We start from the raw sequence: 19,801 nt of genomic DNA on the forward strand, positions 1-19,801 counted from the left end.
TGGGGGGGAATTCATAAATGTTGGGTTGTTTGTGATTATTGGTGCAATTTAACTTTATTATGTTACTTAGTTTGATGCACCCGTGCGAGGATGCGAGGATTACATTTCAGACTTGAATTGCCCTAATAAACCCCTCCAATAATTATAAGCCATATTATATTTCAAATGTATTTTTGCTGCAGGATTATTTTCCTTCTGTAGCAAACTGGCTCAAATTAAGATCCTACATCTGTAGGTGCAAGACAACAATGTCACCTAATATATTTATGAATAAGTTTAAGCTGCTTTCTATGCTCTTCAGTCTGAGTTAAAGTAATGCCAACAGTCTGCTGGGTTGTGTGGGATTATTCGTGCATTTTAGCAGTCCCCATTTGTATGTTACTGGTGCACTTTTTTAATCAAAGATGATATTGCAACTTTCAAGAAGTTTCAGTCTGACAGATTAATGTAGAGTATGCAAATGCCATGGGATAAATAAACAGCAATTTTGTACAATGGGCTAAGCCTAGGCAATTCAATCCACAGGCCATATAAAATAACACAATACTTCAGTTTGGAGTAGCACTTCATCTCTGCGCACTTCCTAACCAGGGAATAGTGTGTTCCACTCACCCAAAAACACATGTTCTTCCATTAAGTATTCGCACCGGTTTGAGCAAGCGAGCTTATGGAGTTGTGAAATGCTTTCTCTGCGGAGCGTGAGAGTCAATCCGTTTTACACATTTAGCTCTCACTTACCCAGGCGTGTGCTCCTTAATACATCATAATCCTTATGTGTCACATTGCCATTTTGGTTTAATGTCAGCCACCTGACTCACTGTGCAGCATCCATCATCTATAATTCATACTCTGTGTGCGACTGTCAGGAAGCCACGCCACACCGTGTCTGTTGCAGTATTGCACTGACTCCTCGATGAAGTTGGGAGCAACACACTTAGCACGCACGCACAGAGAGAGAGAGAGAGAGAGAGAGAGAGAGAGCTGAAGAGCGGCGCCCCCCGTGATGTCTTCGGAGATAAACACACACGTAGGAGCAGACAGTACTCTGTGCATGAAGCATTTGCACGCAAATTCCGTTGCGAAACGTTACGTGTGTCCGAATGAATAAGACCCTGGTGCTAAATCCTACCAGCCAGTCCAGGTATAAGACACGTGTGGGTTGGCCTGCGGGCTGATGTGGATCCCTCCCTGGCTTCTTAATGACTCTAAATAACCCCATTGCTGCCTGCTTAATTAGGCCAATACAGGCCAGGTATGCCACTGACTTAAACAGGCCATCAATTCAGCTCCAGCCACTCAGCCCCAGCCATTCCAAGGGCATGCAAAGGCCTGTCTGACTCTGACAGGGACTGACGCGGGCCTTGAGGCTGGCCCTGCCCGGCCCCAGCTCAAAGCAAACATCCTATTGATCCTCCTCCACCATTCCGATAGAAAGCCAAAGTAATCCACACCCCTCTCCACCCCACAGAGTACTGTACACAACCGGTGTAAGGTCAAGTTCCCCCTAGAAGATGACACTGGGTCAGATTAGCATTTCCTCCACTAATGGTTAAGGTTAGGATTAGGGGAAACTTTAACATATGCAACCAGAACCATCCGGGCTGAGTCTGCCTGTACTGGGATTGGTCTGCAGCTGACCCATGGGGGTGCTGGCCTATATACGTCCTGTCTGTGATGGGTTCCTCTTCCTCTCTCCTCTCCATTCTTTCTACTCATTCTTTCTACTATAAATCATTACTGTGAATTCCTGGTGCGTGGCTTCCGTAGACCTGTGTTGTGATGGGAGAGTCCAGGTCTGTCAGGGCCAACATACCAGTCATTTGTCTTCCCAAGCATTGAACAAAGATTCTGAACACAGCCACAGAGGAGATTAAGGTGAATATAGACCCATTCCTTGTGTGACACCCAGGGCAATACATCACTGCTAAGCTTATTTTACATGATGACATCTCATTTGACATTTGGATGGTGATTGATCAAGTGTTGGATGAAATGGAATGGAGTGTATGGATTGGGGTGTTCATACATCTACACATGTTATTAAGCTGTGTCCACACACCTATTATTTAAATGTCCATCTAACAGAGGGCGATGGTCAGGTTAATGATCGCAAATAGTCAAGATCATTTAGATGCAATTTAGCTATTGTCGTGTTAGCACTTGTAAATGTAGAATGTTTTGTTGTTCCAAGTGACTCTTTATTCTAAATATAGAATGTTTTGTTGTTCCATGTGACTCTTTATTTTAAATATAGAATGTTTTGTTATTCCATGTGACTCTTTATTCTAAATATAGAATGTTTTTTTATTCAAAGTGAATCTTTATTCTAAATATAGAACGTTTTGTTGTTCCAAGTGACTCTTTATTCTAAATATAGAATGTTTTGTTGTTCCAAGTGTCTCTTTATTCTAAATATAGAATGTTGTGTTGTTCCAAGTGAATCTATATTCTAAATATAGAATGTTTGGTTGTTCCAAGTGACTCTTTTTCTAAATATAGAATGTTGTGTTGTTCCAAGTGACTCTTTATTCTAAATATAGAATGTTGTGTTGTTCCAAGTGACTCTTTATTCTAAATATAGAATGTTGTGTTGTTCCAAGTGACTCTTTATTCTAAATATAGAATGTTGTGTTGTTCCAAGTGACTCTTTATTCTAAATATAGAATGTTGTGTTGTTCCAAGTGACTCTTTATTCTAAATATAGAATGTTGTGTTGTTCCAAGTGACTCTTTATTCTAAATATAGAATGTTGTGTTGTTCCAAGTGACTCTTTATTCTAAATATAGAATGTTGTGTTGTTCAAAGTGACTCATTATTCTAAATATAGAATGTTGTGTTGTTCCAAGTGACTCATTATTCTAAATATAGAATGTTTTGTTGTTCCAAGAGAATCTTTATGCACCCAAACCAGTTTTTTTACGTAAGTTTTGGAATAACTCATGACTAATAAATAACCTTATAAAGAACTTTCATCTCTATAAAAAAAAAGAGTAATTAGAAATTAGAAAAAATAATCTAATTAGAGCTTTATTGAATCCCATAAACAAACAAAAAAACATTGGTGAATAAAAAAGCTGTTCATTAACTGCTAAATACAACAACCACAAATTGCTACCCTATGATTACATACTCAATAAAACTCAATATGTGTCGTTTGGAAGATTCAGTGTGTGTGTATGTGTGTGTGTGTGTGTGTGTGTGTGTGTGTGTGTGTGTGTGTGTGTGTGTGTGTGTGTGTGTGTGTGTGTGTGTGTGTGTGTGTGTGTGTGTTTGTGTGTGCATGAGCCCTAGGGGTAAGTGACCTTTGACCAGGCTAAAGTAATTAATCTGCCTCCTTTCCTCATCATCACTTTCCACTCAGTCTCATCTCCTCTCCACTCTTCCACACACCATGCCAGGCCTGTCTCCTCTGTCCTCCTCCACACACCATGCCAGGCCTGTCTCCTCTGTCCTCCTCCACACACCATGCCAGGCCTGTCTCCTCTGTCCTCCTCCACACACCATGCCAGGCCTGTCTCCTCTGTCCTCCTCCACACACCATGCCAGGCCTGTCTCCTCTGTCCTCCTCCACACACCATGCCAGGTCTGTCTCCTCTGTCCTCCTCCACACACCATGCCAGGTCTGTCTCCTCTGTCCTCCTCCACACACCATGCCAGGTCTGTCTCCTCTCTACTCCTCCACACACCATGCCAGGTCTGTCTCCTCTCTACTCCTCCACACACCATGCCAGGTCTGTCTCCTCTCTACTCCTCTGTCTCCTCTCTCCTCCTCCACACACCACCATGCCAGGTCTGTCTCCTCTCTCCTCCTCCACACACCATGCCAGGTCTGTCTCCTCTCTACTCCTCCACACACCATGCCAGGTCTGTCTCCTCTCTACTCCTCCACACACCATGCCAGGTCTGTCTCCTCTCTCCTCCTCCACACACCATGCCAGGTCTGTCTCCTCTCTACTCTCCACACACCATGCCAGGTCTGTCTCCTCTCTCCTCCTCCACACACCATGCCAGGTCTGTCTCCTCTCTCCTCCTCCACACACCATGCCAGGTCTGTCTCCTCTCTACTCTCCACACACCATGCCAGGTCTGTCTCCCCTCTACTCCTCCACACACCATGCCAGGTCTGTCTCCTCTCTAATCCTCCACACACCATGCCAGGTCTGTCTCCTCTCTCCTCCTCCACACACCATGCCAGGTCTGTCTCCTCTCTACTCTCCACACACCATGCCAGGTTTGTCTCCTCTCTACTCCTCCACACACCATGCCAGGTCTGTCTCCTCTCTACTCCTCCACACACCATGCCAGGCCTGTCTCTTCTCTGTCTATAAGGTGTCATTTGGCACGCAGACAATGAAAAGCCTACAGTGTATATGGGAGACCTTTTATAATGCTCACATGATTATTGGTAATGATTCTATTCTGCCAATGAATCAACTCAGTTATGGATGCCTAGAATACTGTATTGAAACAAGCTTTACACTGTCAACTGACTATGGTAACTAATGGCGTTGAACTGTGATGTTGATTCCATAGGTTTCAGAAGCACATGATGAGTGGAAACATGAGCTATAGCTCCCCTGTCAATCATTAACCCACAGAACATAGTGTAAGCTCCCCTCAACTCCATCCCTGCTCTCCTTACCCACACGTACCTACAGGCATAAACTAACGTGTTACCTACAGGCACAAACTAACATGTTACCTACAGGCATAAACTAATATGTTACCTATACAGGCATAAACTAATATGTTACCTACAGGCATAAACTAACGTGTTACCTACAGGCATAAACTAACGTGTTACCTACAGGCATACACTAACATGTTACCTACAGGCATAAACTAACATGTTACCTACAGGCATAAACTAACATGTTACCTACAGGCATAAACTAACGTGTTACCTACAGGCATAAACTAACACGTTACCTACAGGCATAAACTAACATGTTACCTACAGGCATAAACTAACCTGTTACCTACAGGCATAAACTAACATGTTACCTACAGGCATAAACTAACATGTTACCTACAGGCATAAACTAACATGTTACCTACAGGCATAAACTAACCTGTTACCTACAGGCATAAACTAACCTGTTACCTACAGGCATAAACTAACACGTTACCTACAGGCATAAACTAACGTGTTACCTACAGGCATAAACTAACACGTTACCTACAAGGCATAAACTAACGTGTTACCTACAGGCATAAACTAACACGTTACCTACAGGCATAAACTAACCTGTTACCTACAGGCATAAACTAATATGTTACCTACAGGCATAAACTAACGTGTTACCTACAGGCATAAACTAACGTGTTACCTACAGGCATAAACTAACGTGTTACCTACAGGGTTAAACCAAACAGTTTGACGGACAGTGTGAATACCCCACCCAGTGTGAAGCACTAAGGCCCAGTGTCCTACTCCATCGATAGTGTCCACCCACATGATGTGATCATGATCCTTCCAGTTCTCTGCTGCCAATGACTGGAACGAACTACAAAAATCTCTGAAACTGGAAACACTTATCTCCCTCACTAGCTTTAAGCACCAGCTGTCAGAGCAGCTCACAGATTACTGCACCTGTACATAGCCCACCTATAATTTAGCCCAAACAACTACCTCTTTCCCGACTGTATTTATTTTATTTATTTATTTATTTTGCTCCTTTGCACCCCATTATTTTTATTTCTACTTTGCACATTCTTCCACTGCAAATCTACCATTCCAGTGTTTTACTTGCTATATTGTATTTACTTTGCCACCATGGCCTTTTTTTGCCTTTACCTCCCTTATCTCACAGCATTTGCTCACATCGTATATAGACTTATTTTTCTACTGTATTATTGACTGTATGTTTGTTTTACTCTGTGTGTAACGCTGTGTCATTGTATGTGTCGAACCGCTTTGCTTTATCCTGGCCAGGTCACAGTTGTAAATGAGAACTTGTTCTCAACTTGCCTACCTGGTTAAATAAAGGTGAAATAAATAAATGATGCGCGCCCACGCACACACGCACGCACGCACGCACACACACACACACACACACACACACAGCACATCCCTCTGTGTCGAGTTAACGCCTGCCTCGAGGTCACACTATAGTAATCCGGTATATAACAGCTGTTTCTCCTCTGGTGCTGTCTCTCCAACTTTAACTGCATAGGGTATGACCCAAATGGCACCCTATTCCCTATGTAGTGAACTATGAGCCCTGGTCAAAAGTAGTGCACTATAAAGGGAATAGGGTGCCATTTGGGAGGAGACATAGTGTTGTGATTTCCAGTTTGGACTATGGCTGGTGACCCCGTGGTTGAACTCTGCCTGAGTCTGTCTGCATGTGTAATAGTGAAGTGCGGAGGGAGAGGATTAGAAGACTTATCCAACCATGGTAGTCTTAACAGCCTCCTGCCTTGGTAGTCTTATCAGCCTCCTGCCTTGGTAGTCTTAACAACCTCCTGCCTTGGTAGTCTTAACAGCCTCCTGCCTTGGTAGTCTTAACAGCCTCCTGCCTTGGTAGTCTTAACAGCCTCCTGCCTTGGTAGTCTTAACAGCCTCCTGCCTTGGTAGTCTTAACAGCCTCCTGCCTTGGTAGTCTTAACAGCCTCCTGCCTTGGTAGTCTTATCAGCCTCCTGCCTTGGTAGTCTTATCAGCCTCCTGCCTTGGTAGTCTGATCAGCCTCCTGCCTTGGTAGTCTTATCAGCCTCCTGCCTTGGTAGTCTTAACAGCCTCCTGCCTTGGTAGTCTTAACAGCCTCCTGCCTTGGTAGTCTTATCAGCCTCCTGCCTTGGTAGTCTTATCAGCCTCCTGCCTTGGTAGTCTTATCAGCCTCCTGCCTTGGTAGTCTGATCAGCCTCCTGCCTTGGTAGTCTTATCAGCCTCCTGCCTTGGTAGCCAGCCTCCTGCCTTGGTAGTCTGATCAGCCTCCTGCCTTGGTAGTCTTATCAGCCTCCTGCCTTGGTAGTCTTATCAGCCTCCTGCCTTGGTAGTCTGATCAGCCTCCTGCCTTGGTAGTCTTATCCTGCCTTGGTAGCCTCCTGCCTTGGTAGTCTTAAAAGCCTCCTGCCTTGGTAGTCTGATCAGCCTCCTGCCTTGGTAGTCTGATCAGCCTCCTGCCTTGGTAGTCTGATCAGCCTCCTGCCTTGGTAGTCTGATCAGCCTCCTGCCTTGGTAGTCTGATCAGCCTCCTGCCTTGGTAGTCTGATCAGCCTCCTGCCTTGGTAGTCTGATCAGCCTCCTGCCTTGGTAGTCTTAACAACCTCCTGCCATGGTAGTTCTATCAGCCTCCTTACCTTGGTAGTCTTAACAACCTCCTACCATGGTAGTCTTCTCAGTCTACTGCCATGGTAGTTCTATCAGCCTCCTTACCTTGGTAGTCTTAACAACCTCCTACCATGGTAGTCTTCTCAGTCTACTGCCATGGTAGTTCTATCAGCCTCCTTACCTTGGTAGTTTTAACCACCTCCTACCTTGGTAGTCTTAACAACCTCCTACCATGTTAGTCTTCTCAGTCTACTTCCATGGTAGTCTTAACAATCTCCTACCATGGTAGTCTTATCAGTCTACTGCCATGGTAGTCTTATCAGCCTTCTTACCTTGGTAGTCTTAACAACCTCCTACCATGGTAGTTCTATCAGCCTTCCTTACCTTGGTAGTCTTAACAACCTCCTACCACGGTAGTCTTCTCAGTCTACTGCCATGGTAGTTCTATCAGCCTCCTTACCTTGGTAGTCTTAACAACCTCCTGCCTTGGTAGTCTTAACAACCTCCTACCATGTTAGTCTTCTCAGTCTACTTCAATGGTAGTCTTAACAAGTTCCTACCATGGTAGTCTTCTCAGTCTACTGCCATGGTAGTTTTATCAGCCTCCTTACCTTGGTAGTCTTAACAACCTCCTACCTTGGTAGTCTTAACAACCTCCTACCATGGTAGTCTTCTCAGTCTACTGCCATGGTAGTCTTAACAATGTCCTACCATGGTAGTCTTCTCAGTCTACTGCCATGGTAGTCTTAACAACCTCCTACCATGGTTGTCTTATCAGTCTACTGCCATTGTAGTCTTAACAACCTCCTACCATGGTAGTCTTCTCAGTCTACTGCCATTGTTGTCTTAACAACCTCCTACCATTGTTTTCTTCTCAGTCTACTGCCATGGTAGTCTTAACAACCTCCTACCATGGTAGTCTTAACAACCTCCTACCATGGTAGTCTTCTCAGTCTACTGCCATGGTAGTCTTAACAACGTTCTACCATGGTAGTCTTCTCAGTCTACTGCCATGGTAGTCTTAACAACGTCCTACCATGGTAGTCTTCTCAGTCTACTGCCATGGTAGTCTTAACAACCTCCAATAATGGTAGTCTTATCAGTCTACTGACTCTGTCAACATGTATGACATAGCACAGGGAGGGTCATTAAATAACAGGAGGGAAGAAAACACTAAACAAAGCTTGTCTTGATCTGTAGATGCTGTACTGCAGCCTCAGCAGGAAACCACAGTCAATGGGACTTCCTGTTAAATTATTAAAGATCTGACGCAGAGCTTTCAGGGCTCAGATCAAAAAACATATATATATGATATTTAAAATGGAAAGTTAGTAATATCCGTGTATATGTGTTTTCACTAGTAGAAACGATACAGAAATAGAATAGCTATAGAAGTAAACCATACAGTGGACACTAGGGGCATGCTGCAGACTTTCAACAAATCAGTTACACAAATTACGCTGATAACCTGACATCTTAGAACACTTCTTCTAATACGAAAAGCAACCGAGGTGTTAATCTAGCATCACCTTTTCAACAGCGACGTTTCTAAAAATAATAACAGTCGCCAGGAACAGAAATGACATCCACTTCATCATCAGACGACAGAGGAGAAAAGCCTATGCATTCAAGCAACCCTAAAGAAGGCATAATTAATTCAACAACTATCCATGAGGCTCTAGCTCTCTCTCTCTCTCTGTCTCTCTCTCCGTCTCTCTCTCTCTCTCTCTCTCTCTCTCTCTCTCTCTCTCTCTGCAGACAGTCAATTTCAATTTTCCATCTAATACGTCTTACTAGCAGGACTTCTATTAAAACCAAGTGCATGAATTAGAAAAGACACAGCACAAAACATTTTTTTTTAAACTGTGGAATGTAATTTGATTCTTCATCCTTCATTCCACTCCAATCTAAAAACGGAAGTCCACATTCTCTGGCTTGAATGCCGGCGTGATACTGTCCACGGAGGATCGTGTAGAGAACGGTCATGCTTCTCCAAATGACATTAGAAACAAAGCGAGAAGAAATGTCCTAAGATAGGAGAATGGCCAGTGATATGAAATTGACCGTGTAATGTGGAGATAGTGACAGAGAAAAGGGGCAGGGCTGGGGGGATAGGCAGGCTGTAAATAATCACTGAATGAGAGCTCTGGTACCGTGACACAGATTTGACGCACTCCTCTTCAGAGACGAGGGGCGATATACTGTACCTCCTGCTTAACACACACGTACATGTACCCAGACGCATACGAACACACACACACACACGCACGCACACACACACACACGCACGCACACACACACACACATACTGTACGCTCGAATATAGACACACACACGTGTCGATACAAAACCTACTGAAAACCAATACACTATCTCTGCGTTTACACAGGCAAACAAATTCTGATATTTTTCCACTAATTGGTCTTTTGACCAATCACATCAGATCTTTTCACATTAGATCTTTTTCAGAGCAATTAGTGAAAATGCAGCCCAAAACTATCTGTGATCTTGTACTATATGTGTGTGCGTGTGTGTGTGTGTGTGTGTGTGTGTGTGTGTGTGTGTGTGTGTGTGTGTGTGTGTGTGTGTGTGTGTGTGTGTGTGTGTGTGTGTGTGTGTAAGATAACACTTTAATGTCATGGACGTCTATTTTAGTGATAAAGTTCAAGGTTAAAGCATAACCATTAAACATCCTACGCCCTGGCGCGGTACATGTCCATGTCCCAAATAGCACCCTTACCTTATGTAGTGCACGACATTTGCCCAGGGTTTATAGGTTCTGTTGTGCACTCCATAGGGAATAGGATACTATTCGAGTCAACCAATGAGTGCTGTCTGTTAAGAGGACACGCCAAGGCAGGTTGGAAACTAACGGCACGTTCACCAGTAGCAGTTGTGACCCGTTAAACGTCAGCACGCACACAACTGTAACACAAACTTCTAAGAAAACAATTTCCAGGTAATTATTTTGCGTACATTGTATTTCCGTGGTAACAGGGTAATCAGGTAATTATTTTGCATACATGGTATTTCCGTGGTAACAGGGTAATCAGGTAATTATTTTGCGTACATGGTATTTCCGTGGTAACAGGGTAATCAGGTAATTATTTTGCGTACATGGTATTTCTGTGGTAACAGGGTAATCAGATAATTATTTCCAGAAAATGTACTCTTAGTTACAGTGCCTTGCGAAAGTATTTGAAAGTATTCGGATCATTCAGAGAGAGTTTGCTGCACTGAAAGTAAAGGGGCTGAATAATTTTGCACGCCCAATTTTTAAGTTTTTGATTTGTTAAAAAAGTTTGAAATATCCAATAAATGTTGTTCCACTTCATGATTGTGTCCCACTTGTTGTTGATTCTTCACAAAAAAATACAGTTTTATATCTTTATGTTTGAAGCCTGAAATGTGGCAAAAGGTCGCAAAGTTCAAGGGGGCTGAATACTTTCGCAAGGCACTGTATTTTGGGATTCATTGTAGTTAACCAGATAGTAACAATATTGTTATCAAGAAATTACTAATTTAGTCAAATAATTTCAAACCATTACTAGAAAGTACACATTTCTTACTGAGTCATATCACTCTAAATACAAGAGGAATACCAGTGGCTAATGGGATGGTATAAGTATAACCCGTTTCCACTATGTTACTGCATGTGCTCTTCAAGGACCCACACACAACCCTCCAGCCACCCCCCAACCCCATCACCTCTCCACCCCCCCTACTCTCCTTCATGAGGGTAAGGACAAACGCGCTCCAGCGTCTCATCCCCCTGTTCTTCCACCTCCTCCGCCATAATAATAGCACCTCTATCACAGGTTACTCTTCCTGCACTCTGTCACCATGGTAGAGAGAGTGTCACAACACACGATGAATCATCTTCTCAGCCTCAGCACTTTCCATTTCAATAATGCATTTCAAACGGCTCCGCTTTGTTCCTTCCCTGCCTCGATTCCTTCCCTGCCTAATTTCCTTCCCTGCCTTAGTTCCTTAATTCCTTCCATGCCCTGGTTCCTTCCCTGCCTTGATTCCATCCCTGCCTAATTTCCTTCCCTGCCTACTTTCCTTCCCCTGCCTTAGTTCCTTAATTCCTTCCATGCCTTGGTTCCTTCCCTGTCTTGGTTTCTTCCCTGCCTTAGTTCCTTCCCTGACTTAGTTCCTTCCCTGACTTGGTTCCTTCCCTGCCTTGATTCCATCCCTGCCTAATTTCCTTCCCTGCCTACTTTCCTTCCCTGCCTTAGTTCCTTAATTCCTTCCCTGACTTGATTCCTTCCCTGCCTTGATTCCTTCCCTGACTTAGTTCCTTCCCTGACTTGATTCCTTCCCTGCCTTGATTCCTTCCCTGCCTTAGTTCCTTCCCTGCCTTAGTTCCTTCCCTGCCTCTCTCACTCACGCTCTCTCTCTCACTTTCTGTTTGTGGTGCATGTGTCATGTACATCACTAAGATGTTGTGGTCACTTGCCAAACACTGTCTCCCCACTCTAACCAGAGCTCTCTGTGTGACCCACCAAGTGGTTTGAGAGGCGTGACCCCTGACCCCTGCTGTGTGTGTCTGCTGCTCAGACCGCGACCTTGAGTGGTGGGAACATGGTCCGACTGCCTGTCTGACCGATGGGGGTGGACGGGGGGAGCAAGTGAAAAGAGGAAGAGAGATGGAGATAGGGGAACACAGTAGAGAGGATGTCTGACAGGAGCCATCCGTCTAACTGTTACCTTGAGATAGAGTGACCAGTCACACGGCCCACACAGAGCTAGCTGTTCCTCATCCAAATCGTTGTAGAGAGGTAGGGATGTGTGTACTGGGAAACAGCAGCTAGTCTGCCCTGACAGCCCGGGGAGACTGATTCTCTGCCCCTTGGACTGGAGTCGATCTCATACTGATGGTACACAACAACAACAACAACAGTACTGACTTAACTTAACCAGACAGAGCTACAGGACTTCTTATCACTGTAATACAGCAGAGCCAAGGGAAACACTACCCCTCTGTTGCCTCGTCTGTTGTGTTGGTGTTGGTGTTGTCAGCTGTATGAGCAATTATCTCCAGAGAGAGACTGTTTTCTAACACTCCCTGTCCAGCTGTCAGGCTGTCACCATCAGCGTGACGGACATCTGTCCCTGACACTGTCGGACACACACTTCACTGGTAGTGACGGAAAGAGATGCAGCGTCTGAGGACATGGCCTCCCTCGCCTCACCTCCCCGACACCTCCTTCCATGTCCCAACGTCTGTCCCTCTGTCTGTTTGCATGACCTCTCAGTGACTCCACCAGACTAGTAGTCATTAGTGTCAGGTCCCCGTCTGTCAACATCACACTTCACATCCAAAGCACATACTGTATGTACATACACACACCTGTCTGCATACACACACACACACACACACACACACACACACACACACACACACACACACACACACACACACACACACACACACACACACACACACACACACACACACACACACACACACACACACACACACACACACACACACACACACACACACACACACAAATCACCTCACACTCGCCCAGTTGCCAACAGTCTCCACTCCCCCAGCCCAAAACAAGCCTAATTATAGAACACTGGGAGTTTCCCAGGACCAGTTTGGGATTTCTGTCAGACATCATCTGTTAGTCTTACAACTTGATGGTTTGAAATAGCTTCAGACAGCTTCTTCATAAGATTTTGGACTCTTATTATCTCATTCACCAAAGGAGTGCTGGCACCGAGAGGCCCAACACCAAAAACAAACAACGCTTGTTTCTCTGACCTGCGATGGAAGCTAAGTGATTACAAGCTTGCCAGCCAGTGTTGTGTTCTGAAATGTGATTTTGGAATGAGAAAAGGAATGTTAGAGGATTTTTAGATGGCTGGCATTCATCTTGAAGGGCTACAATCACTATCTGGGAGCTCCATAGATAACGATCCAGCATGGCGATAAAAGTAGAGAGCCTTTCTTCCATTTGCACTCGAGAATCATCTTGTGATAACAAACAAAAAAGACAAAACCATTAACGCCTGTCTCTGTTTCTTTGTGTTTTTGAAACGCTCCCTTGGGTGTTCCAACTTCTGATGATAACATCAATCAAGTTAATACAAGAAACAGTGGCGGATCTGTCAGCTCCAAAATACTCTGTAGTTATTTAGTAATGAAACACATCCAATCTGTGCCACACTTTCAATTTGCCAATGGCTTATTATAGGATCATTATCATTTAGAAATGGGATAATTCAGAGGGGATAATTCAGGGGATAATTCAGGGGATAATTCAGGTGATAATAAATAATTCAGGTGATAATTCAGGGATAATTCAGGGGATAATTCAGGGGATAATTCAGGGGAAAATTCAGGGGATATTTCACGGGATAATTCAGAGGATAATTCAGGTGATAATTCAGGGGATAATTCAGGTGATAATTCAGGGGATAATTCAGGTGATAATTCAGAGGATAATTCAGGGGATAATTCAGGGGATAATTCAGGGGATAATTCAGAGGATAATTCAGGGGATAATTCAGGTGATAATTCAGGGGATAATTCAGGGGATAATTCTGGGATAATTCAGGGGATAATTCAGAGGATAATTCAGGGGATAATTCAGGGGATAATTCAGGTGATAATTCAGGGGATAATTCAGGGGATAATTCAGGGGATAATTCAGAGGATAATTCAGGGGATAATTCAGGTGATAATTCAGGGGATAATTCAGGGGATAATTCTGGGATAATTCACGGGATAATTCAGGGGATAATTCTGGGATAATTCACGGGATAATTCAGGGGATAATTCAGGGGATAATTCAGGGGATAATTCTGGGATAATTCACGGGATAATTCAGGGGATAATTCAGGGGATAATTCAGGGGATAATTCAGGGGATAATTCAGGGGATAATTCAGGGGATAATTCAGGGGATAATTCAGGGTATAATTCTGGGATAATTCAGGGATAAATTCCAGGGATAAATTCCAGGGATAAATTCCAGGGACAATTCATAGGGTCATTGATGGATTGGTCACTGACTGTTTTCCTCAAGGCATTGTGAGCATGTCATAAATCATTTCCACGTTGGCTTCATTCAAAACAGTCTCCTATCTTCCCTTAGAGAGTTTCTGTCTCCCTCTCACTCTGTTGTAGAACATGGCTGTTCTGTTCCCTATACCAGGAGTATTGAAATCAGTGCTCCGGTTCCGGAGTACTGCTGGTTTTCTGTTCTACCTGATAATGAATTGCACCCACCTGGTGTCTCAGGTCTAAATCCGTCCTTTATTAGAGGAGAACAATGATAATCAGCAATGGTACTGGCTTCAAGGTCCAGATTGGGATTTAAATGTCCTACATAGGGCACAACCCCTAACTACAGTAGGCCCTGGTTAGAAGTAGTGCCCTAACTACAGTAGGCCCTGGTTAGAAGTAGTGCCCTAACTACAGTAGGCCCTGGTTAGAAGTAGTGCCCTATATACAGTAGGGGATAGGTGGCCGTCCCACACATACCCCATGTCAACAAACCAGTCAAACTAGTAACTAGTCCTCTCAAAACTATTGTCCATATTAGCTCATTCTGCATCTCTTGGTTAACCACATTTCCACTACGTCCATCATATTTCCACATCAAAGCATGTTTTCAGGCCTGCTCTTTTGAGGAAATCTTTAACAAAAAATATTGGGGGGTTATTAGGAAGAGGGCATGTCCTTTTAGGATTTCATTTTAGATATGAGAAACTCTCAAGCTGAGATCGTTTTAATATTTCAAAGTAAGGAAATCAAATGGCAAAATTCATACTCTCTAGATATCAAAGAAGTACTTGAGAGGATATGGATTTCAAACTCTGTAGACTTATTGCAATCGTTCCAGAAGCCTTTTCTAAAGAGCATCTTCTGCATTGTCTCAAGCTCTTCACATTGATACAACGTAAACAGATGGTGCCATCCCCTTGGAGACGCTCACTGATGACTTTCATTCTACACTAATCATGAACATAAATAATTCAAATGACTTCATTTTAAGTGGTTTCTCATATAGGCATCTAAGTAATTCCTCAATTCCGATAACATCAGGCCATATCAGGCCAATAATCTAGTCATCCATTCATTAGGAATACAAATGTTGACTTTCATAACACCCAAATCATGAATATGTTTTTAGTGTAAATCGATTCTTCTGTCGCGATCTTATTCACAATGCAAGTAAGGTGCAGGAGGAGGGCAAATAGCCTAGTCGTTATTTGATACAGGCCCATGTGTTGGCAATAAAACCAATCAGACAGAGCTAACCAAAGGATTAAGTAACGCATAAAATCACATAAGTTGGTTTTATGTGTGTGTGTTTGTCTACAGATTGTTTAGGGTGAGAAATGTGCCTATGCTAGCGTGTGGAGCAAACAGATGTTTAACAGTCCTTCCTGCTGTGTTAGAGAAACACACACACACTACACACAGGTAGGCACACACACACACTACACTACAAACTACACGCATATACCGTCAACGCACGCACGCAAGCACACACCCACAGGAAAAGAGGGGTAGTGAGCCCTGGCTACAATCTGTTTTCATCTAGCAGAAGAGCCTAATGCATTTTGTTAGGCCCTCTTGAAACAAATTACTTCAACAAATAAACTTGCTAAAGCCAGATAGATCTTGTCATCCATTTTATCTACAAATCGGTATCTATCTTATGCTATCTCATCGTGAAACAGGACATCCCTTCAGAGGATGTGTCAACCAAAACATTTTGGATTATAAATTATACCTTGTGAGTTCTCAGAAAACCTCATTTGATCCCACGTGCAAATCGATGAGGATTGAACAGCAGGCATCTCTTGAGGGCAACCTTTCTGCGTCTCCACCCATGGTAATGTCAAGTGCTCCCTGAGGTGGTTACGAAGCAGACCTCAGGCCATGTCCTGACCCCCTATTACCACTACCTATGGGACCTGTGCCGTCCACTGATATCCCATCCTCCCCTTTCCACTCCTCTCCTCTCCCCTCCTCTCCCCTCCTCTCCTCTCCTCTCCTCTCCTCTCCTCTCCTCTCCTCCCTCTCTCCTCTCCTCTCCTCTCCTCTCCTCTCCTCTCCTCTCCTCTCCTCTCCTCTCCTCCTCCCTCTCCTCTCCTCTCCTCTCCTCTCCACTCCTCTCCTCTCCTCTCCCCTCCTCTCCTCTCCACTCATCTCCACTCCTTTCCTCTTCTCCCCTATCCACTAACTTCCTCTACTCTCCTCTCAATTTCATTCCTCTCCACTCTATTCTCCACTCCACTCTCCTCTCTACTCCTCTCCTCTCCACTCCTCTCCACTCTCCTCCTTTCCTCTCCTCTCCACTCCTCTCCAGTCTCCTCTCCACTCCTTTGCTTTCCTCTTCTCTCCACTCCTCCCCACTCCTTTCCTCTTCTCTTCTCTCCTCTCCACCCATCTCCACTCTACTCTTCTCTCCTTTCCTCTTCTCTCCACTCCTCTGCACTCCTTTCCTTTCCTCTTCTCTCCACTCATCTCCTCTACACCCATGTCCTCTTCTATTCTCTCCACTCCTTTCCTATTCTCCCCTATCCTCTCAACTCCTCTCCTCTCAATTGCTTTCCTCTCCACTCTATTCTCCACTCCTCTCCTCTCCTTTTCTTTCCTCTCCTCTCCTTTGCACTACTCTCCATCCTCCAGTTGGATTCATGAGGTCATGTTGTAATTACGAGAAGAGCAAAATCCTACATGGGATTAACGAAGAAGCTAACCCTTCTTGTTTGAATTCCATATCATTAAAAATGTAAAGTAATTATATTCCTTACACATTGTACTACACTTGCACTTGTCTCATGTTTCACACAGTATGAATAAAATATAGAGAAAAGCCCATTACTACTTTCTCATTGATAAAGAGAGAGGCGTGTGTCCCAAACGGCACTCTAAAGGCCGTGATTAAAAGGCCCTGGGTTAGTGCACTATAAAGGAAATAGGATGCAATTTGAGGTGTTTGTCATGAGGGATGTCTTTGTTCTTCAGAAAAAGGCACTAGATGCCTGTCACAAGCCTGATAATAGAATAATATGACCTCATTTTAAGATAATAACTTTTTAAGATGTATTAGTCTGAGTGTTTCAATAACTGACTCCATTAGGTATATTAGTGATAATGTTGGAAAGTAAGTGGTATTCGTATGTGTGTGTGTGTGTGTGTGTGTGTGTGTGTACCTCAGTGATAAAGGCCTTGGCGGTGACGGGACTCATGAAGAGCACGGCCCGGCGCAGCGTGTCCCGGTAGCGGTGGAGCTCCTCCACCCTCATGGTTCTGAACATGCTGGTGATCATCATGTTGATGTTGGACTCCACCTTCTGCAGCGACACGTCCATGCCCTGCTGAGACGTCTTGTCCAGGAAGTCCTGGATCCCACGGATATCTATATGGAGGGGGGATAGAGGGTAGAGGGAGAGAGTGGAGGTTGGTAGGAGTGAGAGATAGGGGATGAGTGGGAGAGATAGAGAAAGAGAGAGGAGGAGTGAAAGAGGGGAGGAGTGGGGGAGAGATAGAGAAAGAGAAGGGAGGAGTGAGAGAGAGAGAAAGAGAGAGGAGGAGTGGGAGAGATCGAGAAAGAGAGGGGAAGAGTGGGAGAGAGAGAAAGATAAAGAGAGAGGATGATTGAAAGAGAGGGGAGTTGTGGGGGTGAGAGAGATAGACAAAGGGGGAGTGGGAGAGAGAGAGAAAGAGAGGGGAGGAGTGAGAGAGAGAGAAAGAGAGAGGAGGTGTGGGAGAGAGAGAAAGAAAGGAGAGGAGCGGAAGAGAGAGAGAAGGAGAAAGGTGTGGGAGAGAGAAAGAGAGGGGAGGAGCGGGAGAGAGAGAGAAAGAGAGAAGAGGAGTGGGAGAGAGAGAGAACGAGGGGAGGAGTGAAAGAGAGGGGAGGAGTGGGAGAGAGAGAGGGGAGGAGTGAAAGAGAGGGGAGGAGTGGGAGAGAGAGAGGGGAGGAGTGAAAGAGAGGGGAGGAGTGGGAGAGAGAGGGGGAGGAGTGAAAGAGAGGGGAGGAGTGGGAGAGAGGGGAGGAGTGAAAGAGAGGGGAGGAGTGGGAGAGAGAGAGGGGAGGAGTGAAAGAGAGGGGAGGAGTGGGAGAGAGGGGAGGAGTGAAAGAGAGGGGAGGAGTGGGAGAGAGGGGAGGAGTGAAAGAGAGGGGAGGAGTGGGAGAGAGAGAGAAAGAGAGGGGGGAGTGGGAGAGAGGGGAGGAGTGGGAGAGAGAGAGAAAGAGAGGGGGAGTGGGAGAGAGAGAGAAAGAGGGCAGGAGTGGGAAGGAGAGAAAGATTCAGAGAGCGAGAGAGAGAATGTAAGAGAGATAATTTCATGACATTTATAGTTGTGCTGCCACCTGACATGGCAGTTCACAGTTTGACGAACAGGGACATCTATAGCGTTAAAGATATGTCAATAAACTCAGAAACAGCTTATTGGAGACCACATTCCACCATTCCTCATTCATATGGCCAGTATTTGGTATACAGTATAAAACATTACACATTCACTTTTATCACAGCACATTTGCTCCTGTAGAAAAATGTTATAATCGACAGAATTAGCATTTCTCTTTCAGTGTGCTGGAGTTAGACCTGTGTAGTACATTTGTCACTGCAGCAGTGAGGTGGGCAGCTGTCTCACTGAAGAGGTACATATTATAATGAATCATAGTCAGAGAGCTGACTGGCTGCTCATCTCCCTCTCTCCCTCCCTTTCTCCCTATCCCCCCTCTCTCTCTCTCTCTCTCTCTCTCCCTCCCTTTCTCCCTATCCTCTCTCTCTCTCTCTCTCCCTGCTTTTCTCCCTACCCCCCCCCTCTCCTCCCTCCCTCACTCCCTCCCTACCCACCCCCTATTTCTCAGCTGGGAGGGCAGGCCTTCATTAAACCCATTCTGCAGCTGGGTCACTGGCGGATTGCACAATCCAACTCCTACCAAACATGAGTTCAAAGGTGCCTTCCCAAACGTGGCACTGATTCAGAAATTGCGGGGAAAAGTTGTGTTTTGGTCTCTGAATAAATTGGTTCCGTGGTCTACCAATGGCAACTACATACTTCTATAGCGCTATAGTGTTGCTTTGCACATACCGTGCCTTCAGAGATCATTCACACCCCTTGGAGTTTTCCACATTTTGTTTTGTTAGAGCCTGATTTTGGATTAAATTGAGATGTTTGGTCACTGGCCTACACACAATACCCCATAACGACAAAGTGGAATTAAGTTTTTAGAAATGTTTACAAATTAATACAAAATGAAAATCTGAAATGTCTTGAGTCAATAAGTACTCCACTCCTTTATTATGCCAAGGCTAAATAAGTTCAGGAGTAAAACTGTGCTTAACAAGTTAAAAAGTCACACAAAAAGTTGCAAGGAATAATAATAGTGTTTATCATGATTTTTGAATGACTACCTCATCTCTGTACCCTACACGTTCAATTATTTCTAAGGTCCCACAGTTGAACAGTGATTAGTAATGGAATACAGCTAAGCACAGGAAAACTCCTAGAGGAAAAGCAGGTTCAGTCTGCTTTCC

General features: G+C 44.5%; 1 protein-coding gene across 2 annotated transcripts in view; it reads right to left on the reverse strand.

Annotated features, from left to right (window-relative positions):
- LOC135515654 (glutamate receptor ionotropic, delta-2) overlaps positions 1 to 19,801 on the reverse strand; it is a 667,356-nt gene that overhangs the window by 263,468 nt on the left and 384,087 nt on the right. For both annotated transcript variants that reach the window (XR_010451847.1, XM_064939353.1), the window contains exon 4: positions 17,465 to 17,670. Coding sequence is in view for 1 of the 2 variants with exons in the window: in XM_064939353.1 (XP_064795425.1) it covers positions 17,465 to 17,670 (206 nt within the window). In the remaining variant the exon portion in view is untranslated. The remainder of the gene's footprint in view (positions 1 to 17,464; positions 17,671 to 19,801) is intronic.

The sequence above is a fragment of the Oncorhynchus masou genome, chromosome 1, assembly GCF_036934945.1.
Source record: "Oncorhynchus masou masou isolate Uvic2021 chromosome 1, UVic_Omas_1.1, whole genome shotgun sequence".
Lineage (NCBI taxonomy): Eukaryota > Metazoa > Chordata > Actinopteri > Salmoniformes > Salmonidae > Oncorhynchus > Oncorhynchus masou.